The 19,018-nt window shown below is 40.2% G+C and overlaps 1 protein-coding gene across 4 annotated transcripts in view; it reads right to left on the reverse strand.

The window, feature by feature from the left end:
- The window catches only part of Chd6 (chromodomain helicase DNA binding protein 6), a 194,458-nt gene that overhangs the window by 99,229 nt on the left and 76,211 nt on the right, over positions 1–19,018 (reverse strand). For all 4 annotated transcript variants that reach the window (XM_052725063.1, XM_052725060.1, XM_052725062.1 and 1 more), the window contains exons 4-5: positions 16,074–16,221; positions 14,321–14,470 (exon numbers count right to left, since the gene is read on the reverse strand). In XM_052725063.1, coding sequence (XP_052581023.1) covers positions 14,321–14,470; positions 16,074–16,221 — 298 coding nt within the window. The remainder of the gene's footprint in view (positions 1–14,320; positions 14,471–16,073; positions 16,222–19,018) is intronic.

The following is a 19,018-nucleotide window of genomic DNA, read 5'->3' on the forward strand; positions in this document are numbered from 1 at the left end:
TATGGGCATTGAAAAAACTGCATATGGAGTTAACTTTCATTGTGGCAAAAGTTAGCCACTGGACAACAAAGTATCCTTGAATCGACTGCTGACAAACAGGACAAAATGGACAGACAGGACACGAAACAAAGGACTACCGATTCTTGCCAAGACAAGTGTGGTTGTGGCTTTAGCAACAGGCATCCTCTGAGGCCAGGACAATATGGCACCATCCCTGAAGTGGGCTTTGCAATCTGGAAAAGGTACAGTGCCCTTTTCTTTGAAGGCAGCCAAGCAGGCAGTGGACTGATGGCTTCTGATGTGCAGTGGAACAGCAACTGAAACAGTTATTCTTGAAAGAGTAACTAAGCTGACGGAGTTTAACCTCTCAATGGTAGACTGGCATTTAATATAAGAGTTGAAGCCATCCACAAGCTAGGAAGAAAGGGATGCAGAGAAAAACGGGATGCCGAGATGAAGCCACACACACATGCCAAGACGAATGGACAGCTGAATTAAAAAAAAAAAAAAAAATCAACAATTTCCAGAATTTAAAATCCTAACAGGACACTAGTGGAATTCAGGTGTTTCTGGTACATGGATGACTTTCACCAACTGTGAGGTCAAACTGTTGGCCTTGTGTACATCCTACTTCACAAATGTGTCTGTCAGATATACTACCCCTATAGGCTAAAGATGATGCCCCAACACTGCAGAGAAACCTCGGGTGACTGTCCAGGCAGCTGGCTGTTTCTGTCAACTAACATTTTTTTGGAAGCTGCTTGTGTACACTTCCTGTTTTTATTTTTTATTTTTAGGTAATACTTATTACCTAAAAATATATATAAGGAATAATAATAATTATTTCCTTCTTGGGTCTCTGAGGGAGTTGAAGATTAGATAGTTACAGTTAGTTAAAGATTAGATAGTTATAGTTTTCTTTGTTAAGTATTTCAGAAAAGAAACTCACTAAAGAGGTGTAAGTATATAAATTTGAAAGACATTATAAGATAGTTCTGTTAGTAATATAAATTAGGATAGAAAGTGAATCAGGTACATTTTGGACTTACAAAATAGGATAGATAATGGAATTATTTTCTCTGAATTTGTCAAATGCAAATGGACTAGACATTGTTTAAGTATTTATTGCTTGTATATATTGTATATAGTTATTGTACTTTTTGTATATAGTTTTTCTTATATTAGTTATAACTTTTTTCCTTTTTTCGTTTTATTAGAATAGAAAGGGGAAATATGGTGAAATTTTATTTGTGCTGAAATGTGATTTTATTTGTATATTAATAAAGTTGCCTGGGGGTCAGAGCTAATAGCAAGCCATTTAGCAGAAATCTGGCAGTGGTAGCACATGCCCTTAATCCCAATCCCATAACAGGCAGATCTCTGTGTGTTCAAGGATACAGCAAGCATGGAGAAACATGCCTTTAATCTCAATACCAACCATAGAGACCTGGAGGTCTGTATAGACAGGCAGTGACAAGGAAGTCATGTGCTTGGGTTTACAACCAATGAGAAGGCAGAACAGAAAGTCAATAAAAAAATACAGACACACAAGAAGTAGGTCTCTTTTCTCAGGGGAAGGACGACAGCGGCTGGTAAGTTAAAGGCTATTCGCTAGTGCTCTGACCTCTTGGGCTTTTAACTCTGTATTTGGCTCTGTGTTTCTTATTTAATAAGACCATTCAGAATTACATCTACAACCCCTAAATTAATTAATTAATTAAAAAAAGCCAAAGTCTATAAACTCTGAGTACCAAAGCCTCCCTAAGAAGTTCACAAATATTTTGCAAACCTAAAATTCAATTAGTAGGGTTCTAAGTTCTGGGCACAGCCCTTATCGTACAAGCAGAAGACGACTCTGGGCTGTAAGACTAAAGAGCCAATAAAATTGCTCCGAAGACTTCCAATTTTTGTAAAACTTACACATTTTGATGTATAAATTTTCTATAATAGAGCCTGGGGTAGTGGCACACACCTTTAATCCCAGCACTTGGGAGGCAGAGGCAGGCAAATTTCTGTGAGTTCGAGGCCAGACTGGTCTACAGAGAGAGTTCCAAGATAGGCTCCAAAACTACAGAGAAATCCTGTCTCGAAAAAAATAAAACAGACAAAAATTCTATAATAGAAGAGAATCTCAGGGTGGGGGTAGGTGCGGTGGCTAAAGCCACCTGTTACAAAACTTAATCAGAGTTTGGTACCAGGACACAGTATCAGAGAAAACTAAATTTCACAAGTTGTCCTCTGACCTCCATCCATGTACCACAACATGTGTATGCACAATACAAATAAGTAAATAATTGTGATAAAATTAAAAAAAAAGAAACTTAGAGTCTTACAATCCAATCAAAAGGTCCCAATTCTAATACCACCAACTACTGACTTCAGCAAAGTTAATTACTGTTTCTTGGCTTTTGAATAATAGTTGTAGAAGTGGTAGCACCAGTTTACTAGGATAAAACAGCACATGAAAACAATGTTTAAAATTGTAAAACCAAGGTGTACATATTTCTATTAAAGTTCTGTTTCATTGACAATCCCAACTGAAAATCAATTCCTTCCTTCCTACCCTAGTCACACACCAAAATTGCCAGGTGCCCAATCTCCATGAGATCTTAAAAGTATTCCTTATATAAAAACATCGGCATGAAAGCTGACAGTCTTGGGAAGGATGCCCTGAATCAGAGCTCCCTTAGGTTCGGCTTCTTTCTGGACTTTGTACAGTCTCCTTTCAGTGAATCCATGTGTTCTATGACCTTTCCAGACCTACTTCAATCTAAGACTTGAAGCAGTACAGAAAAAAATGCTCACCACAACAACCTACTTGGAACATTCCAGAAGGATGATTGTGCTGCATATCAACTTCATATTCAATTATCCCAAAGGCCATACCACTATGGAAAACCTATTTTTAAAACAATCTTAAATCAAGCTTTTCCTAGAAGAAATGAGTGATGGTATGGCAGTGTATTATGGAGTCCATCAAGCAGGCAGGCAAAACCTCCCAGAATCTGAGTATTTCCTTTGTGGGAGTCTTTCCCTGAACCTCAGCCTTGAGCCTTGGCTGTGCTAGATGCCAGCAAGCCCCAATCATCTGCCTTTCTCCTGTGGAGCTGAGGTTAGAGGTGTTTCTGAGAGGTTCCTGGCTTATTATGCAAGTGCGAGGACCTGAACATGGGTCCTCATGATTACAGAGCAGGTCCCCTTAACTGCAGAGCCCCCTCTCCAGCCTCCAAGTAGTGTATTTTATTTAACCTCCCAAATATTTGAAGTATTACAATTTAAACATGCTGACTGAATCAACACAAAAATTAAGGAAACTTTTTTTTTAATGTTCTTTTCCTCATGTTTTCAAATACAGTGTGTCCTTTATACTTCCAGCATACTTCAATCCAGTCTAGTCACATTTCCAATGCTCAGTAGGCACACATGGCTGGCAATGTCCATACTGGGCAATATAGGTAATGTCTGTATTGAGCAATGCAGCTCTTCTACTGATCTATCTGCCTATCCTCACAGCAAAACTACTATCTTTATTCTGGTAACTTAATTACTAAGTTTTCATTGTTTTTCCTTTTTTTACATTTGATAACATATTTATACACAAGGGCATCGTCTTTTCCTTACAGCAGATAAGTATGTAAAATGAAAGCAAATGGAAATAGAAATGCAGGAGAGGGATCTATGAAAAAAAGGGAAGTAGGATTATATGTTGGTTTAATGCTTATTACACTAGGAATGCTTATTACACTAGGAAAAAGAAAGTGGGGATGGGAAGGAACAGAATAACAACTTAGTGTGTGGGCTGTAGATGGGATGGTCAGGGAAGGTTTCTTGGAGAGGTGGAAGCTTCTAGGGGGTGCAGGCTCCCACACTAGTTTTTGCTGCAGGCTGACAGCAGAGTGAGCCCAGTTTGTGTGGCAGGGCTGAGACTGGCTGTCCCCACTGTGGCTCTCCTGGGACACGTTTTCCACTTGAGCCTCAGCACTGGGCTCTGGTCTCTTGCTGCCCTCCTTCCACATCTTCCCAGAGACCATCCATTTCTTAGTTTTCTTCAAAAGCACATGTACTTGGTGTATCAAAACCCCAAATCTCAGGTTTCCATTCCGGGGTAGAGCATTGGCTTCTCATCACTGCCAAATGCAAGACTGTTACTTCTGATGACAGAGAGCCCCTTGGGTACAAGGGCCTGAAGTATGACATGGGACATTGAGCATGCTTAAAACCAGGAGCAGGTGAAAACGGCCTGGCTGGCTGAGCAGGGAGAATACTGCATTTGCATAGCTTCTGCAATAATGGAGTTTCTAAAGTTTCTACAGCATTGATAAAAACACCTTTGGAAGCCAAATGGTGATATTTCTGGAAGAGTCATCAAAGTAGTAAGTAGAAGGGCCTAGCCAAGGACCAAGGAACTCAAACTGTCAGAACATTCCCATGTACATCTAGTGTACACCCGAGATATCTCTTGGTTATGTATCAGCTTATCACTGGGAATGTCTATCATCATTTTAACCAGATACTGCCAGATTACATGCTTAACTATTAGAGACTTCATCCAGTTACACAATCTTCTTTAGAACAAGCCTTCCACGTAGGTCTTGCTTTTCAAGATTATTTCAGGCTATTCTAGTCTTAGTATTTCCATACAAACATCCATTCACAGGAAGTGCTGTGCTTGGATTTCCTTTTATTTAAATAACTGTGAGGCTGGTTGTTCACTTTTTGAAAAAAAAAAACTTACTTTTATTTGCATGAGTGCTTTGCCTGCATGTGTATCTGTGTGCCATGTGCATGCCCTATATCTGGATTCTAACTAGGATTGAATCACTGTCACCTTAAATACTGAATACGTGGATATGGTGTGTTTCTACACTTGTTTAGGTTATTAGCAATTAAAATTTATTTAATTATTATGTGTATGTGTATGAGCCCATGTGTGGAGGTCAGAGAAAAACCTGAAGGATTCACTTCTCCCCTTCTGATTTCATGTTACTAGTAAATCATATAAAACAGATTTTTAGATAATGCCTTGATGTTACTAAATGTAGCATTTAATCAAATCCACATTTATTAATTCTTTTTTGTTTTGTTTTTTTTCAAGACAGGATTTCTCTGTGTAGCCTTGGCTGAACCTGGATCTCTGTAGATCAAGCTGGCCTCGAACTCAGATATATGCCTGCCTCTGCCTCCCAAGTGTTGGGATTAAAGGTGAGTGCCACCACTGCCTGGTGTATTTATTAATTCTAATAGTTTCTAGATTCTGTTCAATTTTCTACAGTCATTCATCTATAACTAATGTCAGTTTTATATATTCCTTTGTAATCTCTCAACTGTTTATTTCTTTGGGGTATGTGTGTCTTAGTATGTGTATGTGTATGTATGCAAGCACATGGAGGTCAGATTGATGCTCTCGGTCTTATTTTTTTGAGACTGTCTCTTGCTGAACCCAGAGTCCACAGACTAGCTAGACTGGCTAGTCAGTAAGCTTCCAGGATATGCTTGTCTCTGTCGCTTCCCTAGGGTTACACACCAAAAGCCACGAGCCTTTTATTTGGTTGCTGGGGATCCAAACTGAGCCTTCATGCTTGTAAGGCAAGCACTTGCCAACTAAGCTACCACCACAGCCCCCAACATTTTATTTCTTCTCTGTCTTCTGATGATGACCAGGTCCTCCGGTGTATTTGAGAATATAAATGACTAAATAGAGAATCATCATCTTACTTCCAAATTCTGAGGGAATATATTAAATATTGCATAAATGTTAAATATGATATTAGCTATAAATTTTTCCCTAATAGCTCTTGAAATGTCATCTTTTGATTCCAGTGTGCAAGATAAAATCTTTTAGGTAAAATATTTCTTCATATACTTTTCCTGCTTAAGGTTCACCAGACTGTGAGTCTATTGGTTAATATTTTCATCAGTTTATTGAACTCTTAGTCATTAATTCTATCTTCAAATAATGCACTGCTCCAGTTTCTTCTCTGCCCAGGAATACAGTCAGAAATACTTCTCTCTCATGCTTTGCTCTGTTGAAGCTGTGCTGCATTTAGAAAATTCCCATTGATTCCTTCATATTCACTAATCTTATCTTCTACTGTATCTAAGCTGCTTTTAAATCTGTCCACTGTATTCTGAATCTTATAGATTTTTTCCATAATTCTAGATGATTGACTTGACTGTCATTAACAGACCCATTTCTCTACTGGAAATTCATTTTGCCCACCTTTCCTATAATGTATCATCCACAGTAATTTTCAAGTTCTGTTTTGGTTACCTCAGCATCTGTGCCAAGTTTGTTTTCTAGGAACATCTAGTTATTTTTATTCTATGTTGGACACTGAGGATAAAGAATATAATAGTTCCAAATAATGGCGTCTACCACAATGTTTCCTCTTAGACAAAGGAGGAAAGGAGACAAACGACCCCATCTAACCAGCTGAGTTGGGTCAGGACTGGGGACTGTTAAGATTTATTTCAAAGGAAGAAGGCAAGAGAGTAAAACAAAACAAAACAAAACCCCCAAACCTCCCCAAACTATTCAAACAGTTTTAACTGTTCCTGGGGCACAAACGTCCACAGTCATACTGAGAAAGGCTGGCAGGTCTCAAGCCCTGACACACACGCCCCACATAGAGTTTCAGTTGAGCCTTGTATTCTATAACCCTAAGGAGGTTAAAATCTAACAAATAGCTTAAGGGAAAGTCAGACACAGGTAGGCTACTCATCTTTAAGACAAGAGTCTTGCTACGTAGACTAGGCTGCCCTCAGAGTTGCAATCCTCCTGCTTCAGCCTCCTGAGTGCTAAGGTTAAATACACAAATGCAGGGCTCGTAAAATGAAACTGAAAATGTCTATAGCAAGAGGATTTCAACCAAGTATCTTGGTGAATCTGGAGGCAGCAAAGGAAGCTGGGTACTTTGCCAGAAGACAAACTCAAATTTTACAGTTTCACAGTACTTAAGTTTCCCAAAATTTCACTAAGGCAGGGTAGCCCTTACTTTGGGACTTCCTTTTTAGGCCACAATTTTACTGGCTCTGTACACTCAAATCACTGTTGGCTCTGAGTACTTATCTTCAACCTAGAATACAGTCTCTCTCTGGGCCAATCCTGACCCTCAGGTCTCAGAACTAAGTGCCTTCAGAGAAGACAGTCAGCAACTGTCAGCTTGCCTAAGAATTAGCTCATCGAATTCCTATGTCCACAGACATTAGATGTCTTTAAAAATATGCTTTTACAACATATCCTTTTCTACTTTACAGGTGAATGCTGGTCTGCCACGACCTATTGCACCTTACCTGGCAGGGGAAATCTTCTGATATTAACTTACATTAATAAGGTCCAGGAAGCTTCATTTTAAGGTTTCTTTCTTTACTTTCCTCCTCCTTTTTTTTGGGGGGGGGGGGGTCCTACACTAATTTGAAAGTGATCTCATCTAGTCTCATGATTTTAAATACTAACTGTATTGTGATACCTGCCAAATTCACACATTCAGATCAAAACTTCTTTCCAGACTGCAGACTCACATTCTGATTATTTCTTGCATCTCTACTTAGTTATCTTAAGGTATTTTAAATCAAAATTTCTAAAAACTCACTCTTGGTCTAATACATTAACAAGTCTCCAGCCCCCAAGCCCTAATCCCTCAATCTTTAGTTCTTTCCCATCTCAGTTAAAGGAAACTCTACCTTCTCAGGTGCTCAACCCAAAAATCCTGATGTAATCTTTAACTGTTTTCTCTCCACATACCCATGTGTAATGGTTTGACTGAGAATGGCCCCCATAGGCTCATATATACACATGCTTAGTCCCTAGTTTGGATTATTTGAAAGGATTAGGAAGTGGGGTCTTGGAATAGGTATGGCCTTGTTGGAGGAAGTGTTTTATTACTGTCTGAGGTTTCAAAAACCCATGCCAGGCTGTATCACCCTCTCTCTGTCTGTCTACTGCAGATAGAGATGTAAAGCTCTCAGCTACTGCTCCAGTGCCACATGTGCCATCTTAGAATTAATGGTCTAACCCTCTAAAACCGTAAACTGTTCAAGTTCTGTTTAGCCCAGATTAGTAGAAAGCATTCACTGATGTACATACATGCTGAGAAAAAATTTTTTTTCTTTTTCTACTAGCAACTGCATTAAATATCTTTTTTTTAACCTAACAAAAAGAAGAGGTAACAGGTTTTCTAACGACAAGATTATTATTATTATTATTATTATTATTATTATTTATTATTTTGGTTTTTCAAGACAGGGTTTCTCCACGTGTAGTTTCAGTGCCTGTCCTGAATCTCACTCTGTAGACCAGGCTGGCCTCGAACTCACAGAGATCCGCCTGGTTCTGCCTCCTGAGTGCTGGGATTAAAGGCGTGTGCCACCACTGCCCAGCTTGACAAGATTCTTAGCAGAGTATTTTACTAAGATCAAAACTAAGGACATATTAATACATGGAGGAGGAAAGCACAGCACTTTACCCTTATGAGGCTTAAGAGGCTTAAAACATTCATTATACAAAACTTTCAAGTTCAAAGGAGTTAGAAATTCAATTTCAACATAATTTCTTACCATTTAGGGGATCAGCACCAGAGGAATTTATGTTGTCTTTTAAAAAACACAATCATAACAAACATTTAAGACAAAACCAACATCAGGTAACAAAACAGAAGTCCTCTGGCTATGCTTCTCTCAAGTTTCTGGCCCACCAGAATAAAATAACTACAAACTTCTCCTTTATCTAAATTTCTTCAGAATTTTGCTATCCATGAGCACCCCTAAATGACAAACTTTAAAAAAAAGTTATATAAAAGGACTCGAATTGTAAAATATTAAAAAATTTTAAAAAAGAATCGTTTAGTGATTATGAAAACACTAAGAACCAAGCCAAGTATGGAAGTACACACCTATAATTCCAGGACCCTCGGGGAGGCCTGTGTTATGCAGAGACGTGTTGCAGGATAGTCTGTCACACTGTGAACCCCGAGTATGTGTTTGTGTTAATTAAATAAAATCAACCTTGAGTCAGAATGTGGAGCCAGCTGACAGAAAGTAATCAGAGAAAGTCAGAGGGAATCTGGAAGACGGACAGAGAGATGAACAGTTGTTAGTAGGGAGGGATTTTGAGTGAGGCAGTCTTTTTTTGTTTTTGCAGAAAGGAAGGACTCACTCTTTCTGAGACACTGGCAAAGAGGGAAGGTCAGCTAGTTCCTCCTCAACCTCTCTGAGCTAGCAGGTTTTCACCCCAGCCTCTGAATCCTGAGCTTTATTGGTAAATAGAACGATAGAGATTTAGTTAAAGACTACAATTGGCAGCAGCAGCAGGAGGCAGATCCGGTGGGACTTTTATGTCTCGCAGGTCTGCTTCCTGAGAAGCGGGACAGTAACTGTGGAGCCACAATTACTGGCTGAAACAGCAGTAGATTCAGGTGCAGCCGCTGTGCCAGCAGAAAAACAGAGACACTATCAGATAATAAAGAACAGGGTTTTTCATTTTTCTTTTCTTGCACATTTTAATAAAAGGAAAAGGGATTTAAAAATGTGCATTTCTAAAATACTTATCAAAGAAAGAAGGAAACAGAATATTAGGATCTTTTTTTCCCTAAACTTAAGTTTGTGTATAAGCAAGATCATGTGTGTATAAACATTCAGTTTACACAGATACACAGATATAAACTAAATCTGCCTGCCAAACATGCCCATAAAAAACCATCTGCTCTTAAATACTTTGTTTTCTCAAACCATCCTTTTAACTCATACCCTTGTGTATTAGAGACTCATATCATTTAAAAATTTTATTCTCAAAGAAAATCTCCCATATTTAAAATCTCATTTACTCCCACCACAGCTAATCATACCATGTAATTCTCTTTAGTTACCAATAAAGATCAGTCTAGCAAGAAGTAAAACTCGTTTCAAATCATCGAGTCTTCACCGAATGTCACAGAGAAGGAAAAGTGGTTCTGAGCTTGGTCCCAGCTCTCCAGCAATCTCATCAAAGGAAGACATGATGAACACACTTGTCTTAGAATGTCTCAGAGCAAATGCTTACTATGGCAGTAACTATAAGACCAGTAAGAGTTTACAAAGTGAGAACAGTTTGGATTCTAGAATAGGTGAGGAAGTCAGGGCAGGAACTCAAACTGGGTAGGATCCTGGAGGCAGGCGCTGATGTAGAGACCATGGAAGGGTGCTGCTTACTGGCTTGCTCAGCCTGCTTTCTTATAGACCCCAGGACCACCAGCCCAGAGGTAGCCCCATCCACAGTGGGTTGGGCTCTCCCCTATCTATCACTAGTTAAGAAAATGTCCTACAGGCTTGCCTACAGCCTGATCTACCGAGGCATTCTAAATTGAGGCTCCCTCTTTTCTGATGACTCTAGCTTGTGTCAAGTTGGCATAAAACTAGCCAGCATACTGGCTAAGAGTGGAAAGCAGCCCAACAGTAAAGAGATCAAACCGAGGCCATGGTATGGAATCAGATACACAGACAGATACAACACCACCAAACAGCAGCAAGGGACCTGACAGAAGGAGGCCGTCTGAAGGCCCAAGTGACTGTGTTATAGTAAGAAGCATAAGCACCACTAGGAAAAATAATGTGAGTATCAGGAAAAGAAGAAAACACGAGCCTGGCAAACCAATATAATCTTTGTCTTTTAATGTCGGAGTCAAACAAAAACAAAAAGAAAATATAGCTGTTTACCTAATGAGTTTAAATATATTCATTCATAACATACATATATACATAAAATGAAGTTCAAGGACATATTAACTACTAACACAAAGCTGTACCTAAGTGAAAATTATGAAAAATTAAAAGCTGACTCTGTTTTGCAAAAATTTTTAATCCAATTAACAGGCCAAACAAGGGTGATACTAAAAACAGTATAGCAAAGGCAATGAAAACCCATCACAAGCTGTGAGTGGTTCAAGGGTTCCAGCTGACTCAACACTATAAATAAACACAATAGTAACTTACAAAATAGAAGACAGAAAGTGCTGTGAGAAGTTTCGTCTAAAGAAAGCTCCTGGGGCTTCATTTAAAGATACAAACCTGTCTCTGAAGTAGCTCATGGTTTAGGGAGGAAAAAAGTTGGCAGATATTCAAAGGACAGTGACAGGGCTACTTATACTAAAGTGTTTTTGCAGCAGAGAGCAGAGCAAGTCTCTAGTTGATGGAGAACAGGGACATCCTCAAAAGGGAAAGCAAATCCAGTTTGCTATGCACGAGAAAGGCCAGTGAAGGAGACCCCAGTCTGTCATGCACAAGAAAGGCCAGAGAAGGAGACCCCAGTCTGCCATGCATGCGGAAAGGCCAGAGAAGGAGTCTCCAGCCCACCACAAATGGCAAAGGTCAGAGGAGAGCACAGAGAGTGACATGGGCTGATGCCTTATTCAAATTAAAGCCTGTTTGCTCCAAAGTATAAAAATCACATAAACTACACAAATAGTTGGGAGGCCAAAACTGAGACAGTCTTGTAAAAATCTGCGCACAGTAAGATCAATCAAGCAGCTAGACAGATGTCACAGAATGAGATTTTTTTTTTTTCCTTTTTAAAAATGTAGCCCCAGCTATTCTAAAGACCAGGCTGGCTTTTCAAGTGCTAGGAGTAAAGGGGAGTACCACCAAGCCCAGCACTCAAAGGGTCTTACTGGAAGGACAGAAGAAAAGTCCCACCTTTCTTAAAATCCCACAATGATTTGTTGTGCCTTGAGAAATACCCAGAATCCATGCATTGATGCTTTTGTTAGCTTGAGAAATTAGTTCAACTCTCACCAAGAATTCACATGTAAAAACAATGTAGAAGAAGCTGGTTTGGTTCCACAGCAGCTAGGGCTCTGATTTTGATAACCTCTTAATAAGCTGCCCTCTCAAGACCTGGGGCATGCTAGCCTTGGCCTTAACACTTTAGATTACATAATCACAGGATTGCCACTCTGAACAGCAAAATGCATAAGAAAATACACATCAGGTTCTTTCTTGTTTAAATCTGGTGAAGTTTGGGGACATAATTAATGCAAGGTTAAATTCTATCTCTGTTTCTCCATATAAAACTCTTTTTACTAATATACTTCAAGGGAAAAGACGGTAAAATTTGAGATCATCTGTCAGATTAGTAACTGCTACCTTCAGGTAGCTGAGAAGTCATAACTATACCTGAAGTATAATAAATGGTTTAGGATAAATTACTTCTAGTAGGAAATAAATCCCTTGTGGTTTAACTATCAATTAAACCATAAAATGTCCAAGGAAAGCCCAAATAAAGCAACACATTCCTATGCCTCCAAGCAATCTTGCAAGAACAGTTTTTAACTGTTTATTTGAAAAGTACTGCAATGACAAATACATCAACATATTATTCCTAATGATCATCATGTTCACTGGTTGGATAACCTTAGCAAAGGAATGAAATCAACTGAGTTGTCAGTCTCTACTTAACTGTGACCTGGACCATTCTGTGCCTCATTTCTTAATGGTTAAATTTGGACAATACTTTACCCATAAAGACTGAAGAAAAGGTGGCTGAAGGCCAGGCATCACTAGCCTCTGTAATCATACGAGCATCTGGGAAGGATGGGTACCTACCTTGCTGCTACTCTGCGTGCTCAGTAGATTCTGCCAGTCAGCACCAGAGTCTCCAGAACAACAGACAGTCTGTGTCCCAGATTGTGTTACTGGCAATGACTCCTCTCCTACACCCACAGCATGATTCTGCACTTCCCTTTCTTTTCATCTGTAAACCAGATACTCGGCACAGACCTCCTCAATTAACCCCCTTTTACTTATATGTCTGCATCAAGTCCCAGTGCCATCACTCTCCTCCACAAATGCTCCCAAAAGGAAAAGAATGCAACTGAAATGCAAATAAGGTCATTTGCTCTCTGCTTTAATCCACTGATGCCTTCCATCTCTAATTCAATCCACAGTACAAAGGCCACACATGCTAGATGACCTGCAAGGCTCTGCACAGTGTGGCTCCTTCTACCTTTCAGCCCTATGTCTTATCACTCCACAAATCACACCCAGCAGTCAGCCATGCTTATCTCCATGGTCATATCATAACCTATGGCTGACTGTTAGGAAACGCCTCGCAGGCCTTCAACTTGTGAATGAACTCTAATCTAGTCCAACTTCTGTGTGGTCACTATGCCTAGTACATACTTATAGGCTGCACTAATTGCAATGTTAGTAAAGCCGTATGTCCTTCTACTAGACATAGCTCTGTGGCATGAAGAATCATCTGGATACTTAAACCTACATCCCAGACTCTGGCCTTGTAGCAGGCTCACAATATGCATCTGTCAAACCACAGTTCCAACTATAATTACGAGTTCATTTGATTCTATTATCTAGACAAGAATTTACTATGTATAAGACTTTGCTCTAAAATTTTCTATTATTATTTTATGTGTGTAAGCATTTGTCTGCATGCATGTCTGTGCACTACGTCCATGCCTGTTACCCTAGGAGGCTAGAAGAAGGTGTCAGATCCTGTGGAAGTGGAGTTACAGATGGTTGTGAGCTATCATCTGGGTGCTGGGACTCAAACCCAGGTCCTCTAGGAGAGTAACCAGTGATCTTAACTATTGAGCTATCTTCCAGCCCAAGACTCTTACTTGTTAAGGAATTACAATGTATGTTAGATGACACCTGTGTGGAGGTCAGAAGGCAGCTTGTGAAAGTTTGTTCTTCCACCATGTGTGTTCTGGGGATTGAACTTAGGTTGCCAGACTCTTACCTGCTGAGTCTTTTTGGGATTGTTTTGGAGACAAGGTCTCACTCTACAGTCCAGACTGGCCCAGAACTCACTATGTAGTCCAGGCCGGCCTCAAACTGATGATGATACTCATTCTTCAGTCTACAGAATGCCAGATTATAGATGTGATTTACCATATCCAGCAAGAATCTTACATTCTAATGATTAAAAAAAAATCTTAGAGGACACACATTGCAATAAAATTTTAAAGTGTGGTTATGTCATGAAGGAAATAAGCAAGAAACAATCGCTGGGATGAGAAACAGGGATCTACTTTTGATAAAAGAGGCAGGAAAGACCTTTCTACAGAGATCGCATTTTACGTGAAACTTAACTGAGGGTGGTCCACTTGTGCAAAGTGTTGGGAGAGAGCATGAAAGCAGGACAGCACAGGCCAAGGCCGTAGATGGGTAGATGAGGTGGCTAGCTTTTCGGCTGGAGAGCAACAAGAGGGAAAAATCATTTCTCTCGAATGGCTATCTGGTGAAACAGGGAGAGTGTGAACATGTGGGCACCAGTGAGAAAGAGGAGTCTGAATTTGATTCCAAATGCGCTAAGATCATGCACAGGCTGTACCTCTGCCTGCCAGGCCAGCGTAGAAGCTGAGAGTGCAGATGTCCGGCCAGCTCCCAGAACCGCAATCGTTTCCCCATCATCATCTACCACTTTGAAATCAAGGTCTTCATTGTATTTTCTGCGCTTCACTTGCCGCCCTGAGCGCCGTTTCTGCAAAATAAACACACTTATCAGAGCAGCTGTGAGTCAAAAGTAAAATCTTTCACACAAATATCATCATCTACATTTAGTGACAGGCCAAGCACGGTATTTTCAACTTCCAAAAGGAATCTTGTACTGTTTTAAGAACTAAATTCATACAGCCTGGGATCTAGCTAAGTGAGGGAGAAGGTGATGGTATAATCTCTTAACTGCCTGATCCACTAAGAGTGCAGCCTCAGCGTCCAGGGAGATGCATTTTAGGCATCAACAGTAGTGATGTTTTTCTTCATTTCTGGGGCTTCTAGTCCCAAGCAACAGGAATGGGAGGTGACATCTTAATTCTGTCTTTGAGGTCCACTCAGATTTTCTAGTTTTTATTTACTTTTTTTCAAATTCACTTAGCCACCAACTCCTAAAAATGTAGTATGAAACATTAATACAAATTTTTTTGGGACTAAGACTGAGAATCTCACACACTTAAAACAGGGAGATATCTTAAGTGTGACAAAATAATAAGTCTTACGTGAGGCATCTCTAACCAAGCACTTAGAATTGCTGGGCAGTGCATTGATGCCCATCTCCACCTATCACTGGTTCCAAGCAGCAGGAACACTTTAGGGAACTAGTCACAGGCAGCACGCCCCCATATACTTAAACCTTAAATACCACAAGCCAAGCAAAACAAGTAAAACCTCAGTTCCTTTTTCTTCTACAAGACATTTTGTAAGCATCTCTCCATATTGCTATCACTTCTTCACTATATCACGTCTATGACGTCTAATGTCATTTGAGGGATTCTTTTAAAAAACAAACAAACAAAAAAACCTTACCCTTTTCTATTTAGAAATCATAATCCTGCAAACCTTTAACTCACCAAATGTTATCAACTCAATATGGTTGCTGTTTTGTCAGCATGGTTGCCTAACAGCCACCAGTTCTAGCTGGCCATGAGGTGACTTTTGTTCTGACAGTAGACACTCTTACTTACGAAGACCAGGATGTTACTAGCCAATGCCTGCCTAGAGTGAACGTCATTGAGAAACTCAAGGGGGCCCACCAGCATGGTCTCAGTCTGAATGATGTATCAGTTCAGATACACTGTTGTGGATATCAAAGAAAATGGAACTTTAGAGAAGGTACCTCAACTTAGAAAAGAACATCCCCACCAGTGCCAAGGGCACTCTGCATTAAGAACTGAGTTAGATGGGCAGCTCCTTATTTCCATGTTTGGGAACTTCCCCTATTATTCTGGCATATACTACACCTCTGGCTTTGCCAGCACCGGGAACGAGGCTAACACTCTGAGCACTACATGCCAAAACAAGTCTTTGAACCTTACCTAGCCTGTCTCATAACTTAATTTTCCACATTAATTGCCTCTGAAGATTGATACACTACTTTATGAGACAGCAAACACATTAAACTTCAGAAAACTTATTAATGTAAATATCAGACTTAGGAAATAGCCTGTGTGTGGTCTATGTGCTCACCCATCAAGACAGTGCAAGTGCTGCTTGGGTTTGTGGATAAGGGCAGTGCGCTGAGGACAGACACAGAAGAGCATGGAGTCAATGTCAAGACTGGTCCAGCAGGTCCCCAGTCACAGCTGTACCTGGCTATCTGCAGATTCGGCAGGCTCCTCAGGACTCCGCAGGGATGGGTTCAGCAGACTCTGATCCAGCTCCAAACTCTCCACAGTCGTTTCATTTTTCCTTTTTCCTTTCTTCTTTCTCTCCACTGGGGTTGGTCCTTGCTCCTTGCTACAAGACATTCAGAATTAAAACTGTTGAGCAATTTTGAAAACTCATGATTAAAGCTATGAAACCATACTGTGGAATTCTATGACCAACGTGGACTTTAGTGGAGAATCTGTACTTATTGTGCCAGAAATATACAGAAATATGGGAAGAAACACCTGCCTGGGTTGAAGCAGAATTCACTTTATTCACCTGATGTGAGCTGTCTTTTCCTATACTGTGACTATGTGTTGTTCCCACTGGTTACTAAATAAAGCTGCTTTGGCCTATAGGCAAGGCAGGACAGAGCCAGGAGCAAATGTAAGCAGAGATACAGGAGAAGAAGGGCAGAGTCTGGAAGATGCCATCCAGCCACTCAAGGAACAACATGCCAGGAGACTAGTAATGCCACAGCCACATGGCAATACTTAAGATTATTAGACGTAGGTTACTTTAAATTTAAGAGCTAACTAGTAACAGCCTGAGCCATTGGCCAATCATTTATAATTAATATTAAGCCTCTGAATGGTTATTTGGGAACTGCCAGGCGGGAAAGAAACTTCCAATTACACTCACTCCTATGACGGCCATAGCTATGATTAATGTTATAGGACAGAATAAGAATTTGTCTAAAACTTCACTTTGAATTTAAGCCAATATCATTAACTAGTAAGTTTGATTGCTTTATAGACATTAAGAGTCATCAAATTACAATATCTCTTTAAGGTACATGGGAAGAGCAACCTCCTTAATCTGTCATTTTCTTCCTTTTTTTTTTTTTTTTTTCCAAGATAGAGTTTCTCTTTGTAGCCTTGGCTATCCTGGAACTCACTCTGCAGACAAGGCTGGCCTCGAACTCACAGAGATCCACCTGCCTCTGCCTCACAAGTGCTGGGATTAAAGGCATGCATCACCACCACCTGGCTCCTGTCATCCTCTTCTTTAGAGCATGTTTTCTGTAAAAGGCCCAGAATGAACACTGCCCTTGCCTTTTTGAGTGCTGTAGCGTTCCCCTATACCCACAGTGTGGTTGTTTGAAAGAAAATGCTCCCCATAAGGAGTGGCACTACTAGGAGGTGTGGCTTTGTTGGAGTAGGTATAGCCTTGTTGGAGGAAGTGTGTCACTGTGTGGGTGGGCTTTGAGGTTTCCTATGCTCAAGCTACATCCAGTGTCAGAGTTTACTTCCTGTTGCCTGCTGATCAAAATGTAGAACTCTTAGCTCCTTCTACAGCACCATTTCTGCCTACATGCTGCATGTCCCACCATGATGACAGTGGACTAAATCTCTGAACTCTAAGTCACTCCAATTAAATGTTTTCCTTTTTAAGAGCTGCCATGGTCATAGTGTCTCTTCACAGCAATAGGAACCCTAAGACACATAGCCCAGGGTGTTATATGGAGGATTCCTAAGAGACAGGCAGGATATCCTGCAAGGACCCAGCAAGACCCTGACCTGCCTGTATGGTAAATTTTTTCTTATATTTGACAAACACGTTGGCAATGCTTTAAGTACTGAAACTCTGTTATCTCACCAAAGTCAGTCATTAATTATGACACCATGCTTAGAACTCATGTACCTCCTATGATGCCCAGATCCTTTGCAGATGGCTCAATAAACATTTGCTAAATAGACATTTTATACATCTCTGATCTCTCTTATCCTTCCTAGAGGATGTGATTAGGTTCTGTATTCCTCTGAGTAGTCTTATGCCTTATATAAAACAGAAAGTGTTCAATTAATATTTAAGCAAGTCTTCATTAATGAATGGATTATTTGTGGAGGCTGAAGAGATGGCTCAGCAGTTAAGAGCACTTAGGGGCTCTTCCAGAGAACCCAGGCTTGGTTCCCACATGAAGGTTTCACAATCTTCTGTAACTCCAGTTGCAGGGGATCTGACACCCTCTGCTGGCCTCCAAAGGCACTGCATGAATGTGGTGCACAGACAGTACAGGTGAAACACTCTTATACATAAATGTTTTCAAAAAGATTATTTGTAATTGGGGAGATTTGGGTAAGTTTCCTTGAACAAAGACATATACAAAATTCTGAAAGATATTCAAAAGAAAAACAGTAAGAGTAATTAACAATGACTGTAGCTATACACATATAACAGTATTGAAGGCACAACTCTAAGTCCTCTATATGGATTATCTCCTTTATACCCCATAAACTATCAGGCAGATAAAAGTTTATTCTCATTTTATTGTGCAGAATATGAAGTATACTGAGGCTAAGTGAAATTTCCAGAGTTTTAAGGCTAGAAAGCAGTGAAGACAGAATTTGAAGCCAGGAAGAATCTGTACATTTTTGGAGAGTCACCATGGCATTCTTGGGTAACAAACAGCTGTGCGACTGGATGACAGTGCAAATGCACAGAAACACTACATTAAAAGAATTGAAAGGAAAAATTTAAAGAGCACTAGGTCAGAGAGTTTAGACTTGACCCTGTAGGAAAAGGGCCATAATGGCAAGTGCAGGCAAGAGGACAGAAACCTATGCTAGATACAGCCAATGAGGGCTTGAGGCTAAGAATGATTTGAAAGACCCAGAAGTAGTAGCAGCAGTAAGTCTCAGCAAATAACAGGATGTGGAGGTCAAGGAAAGAGTTAACATTACTGGTGTTTTCCATTAGGAGAACTAGTTGACACTGGGAGAGATAAGTGGGTAGAGTTTGGAGACAGGACAGAACTAAGGTGCCTGTTAACGAAGGGTAGGCCCAGAATGCTGGCCAATACAGTCTTGAATACCCTTCACTCCACACAGACCCTGTAACCAGGCCAGTGTGAAGTCAGTCCATTTTTGAAGTCTCAATGCTGAAG

The sequence above is a fragment of the Peromyscus californicus genome, unplaced genomic scaffold (assembly GCF_007827085.1).
Source record: "Peromyscus californicus insignis strain IS unplaced genomic scaffold, ASM782708v3 Scaffold_7__1_contigs__length_154581171, whole genome shotgun sequence".
NCBI lineage: Eukaryota > Metazoa > Chordata > Mammalia > Rodentia > Cricetidae > Peromyscus > Peromyscus californicus.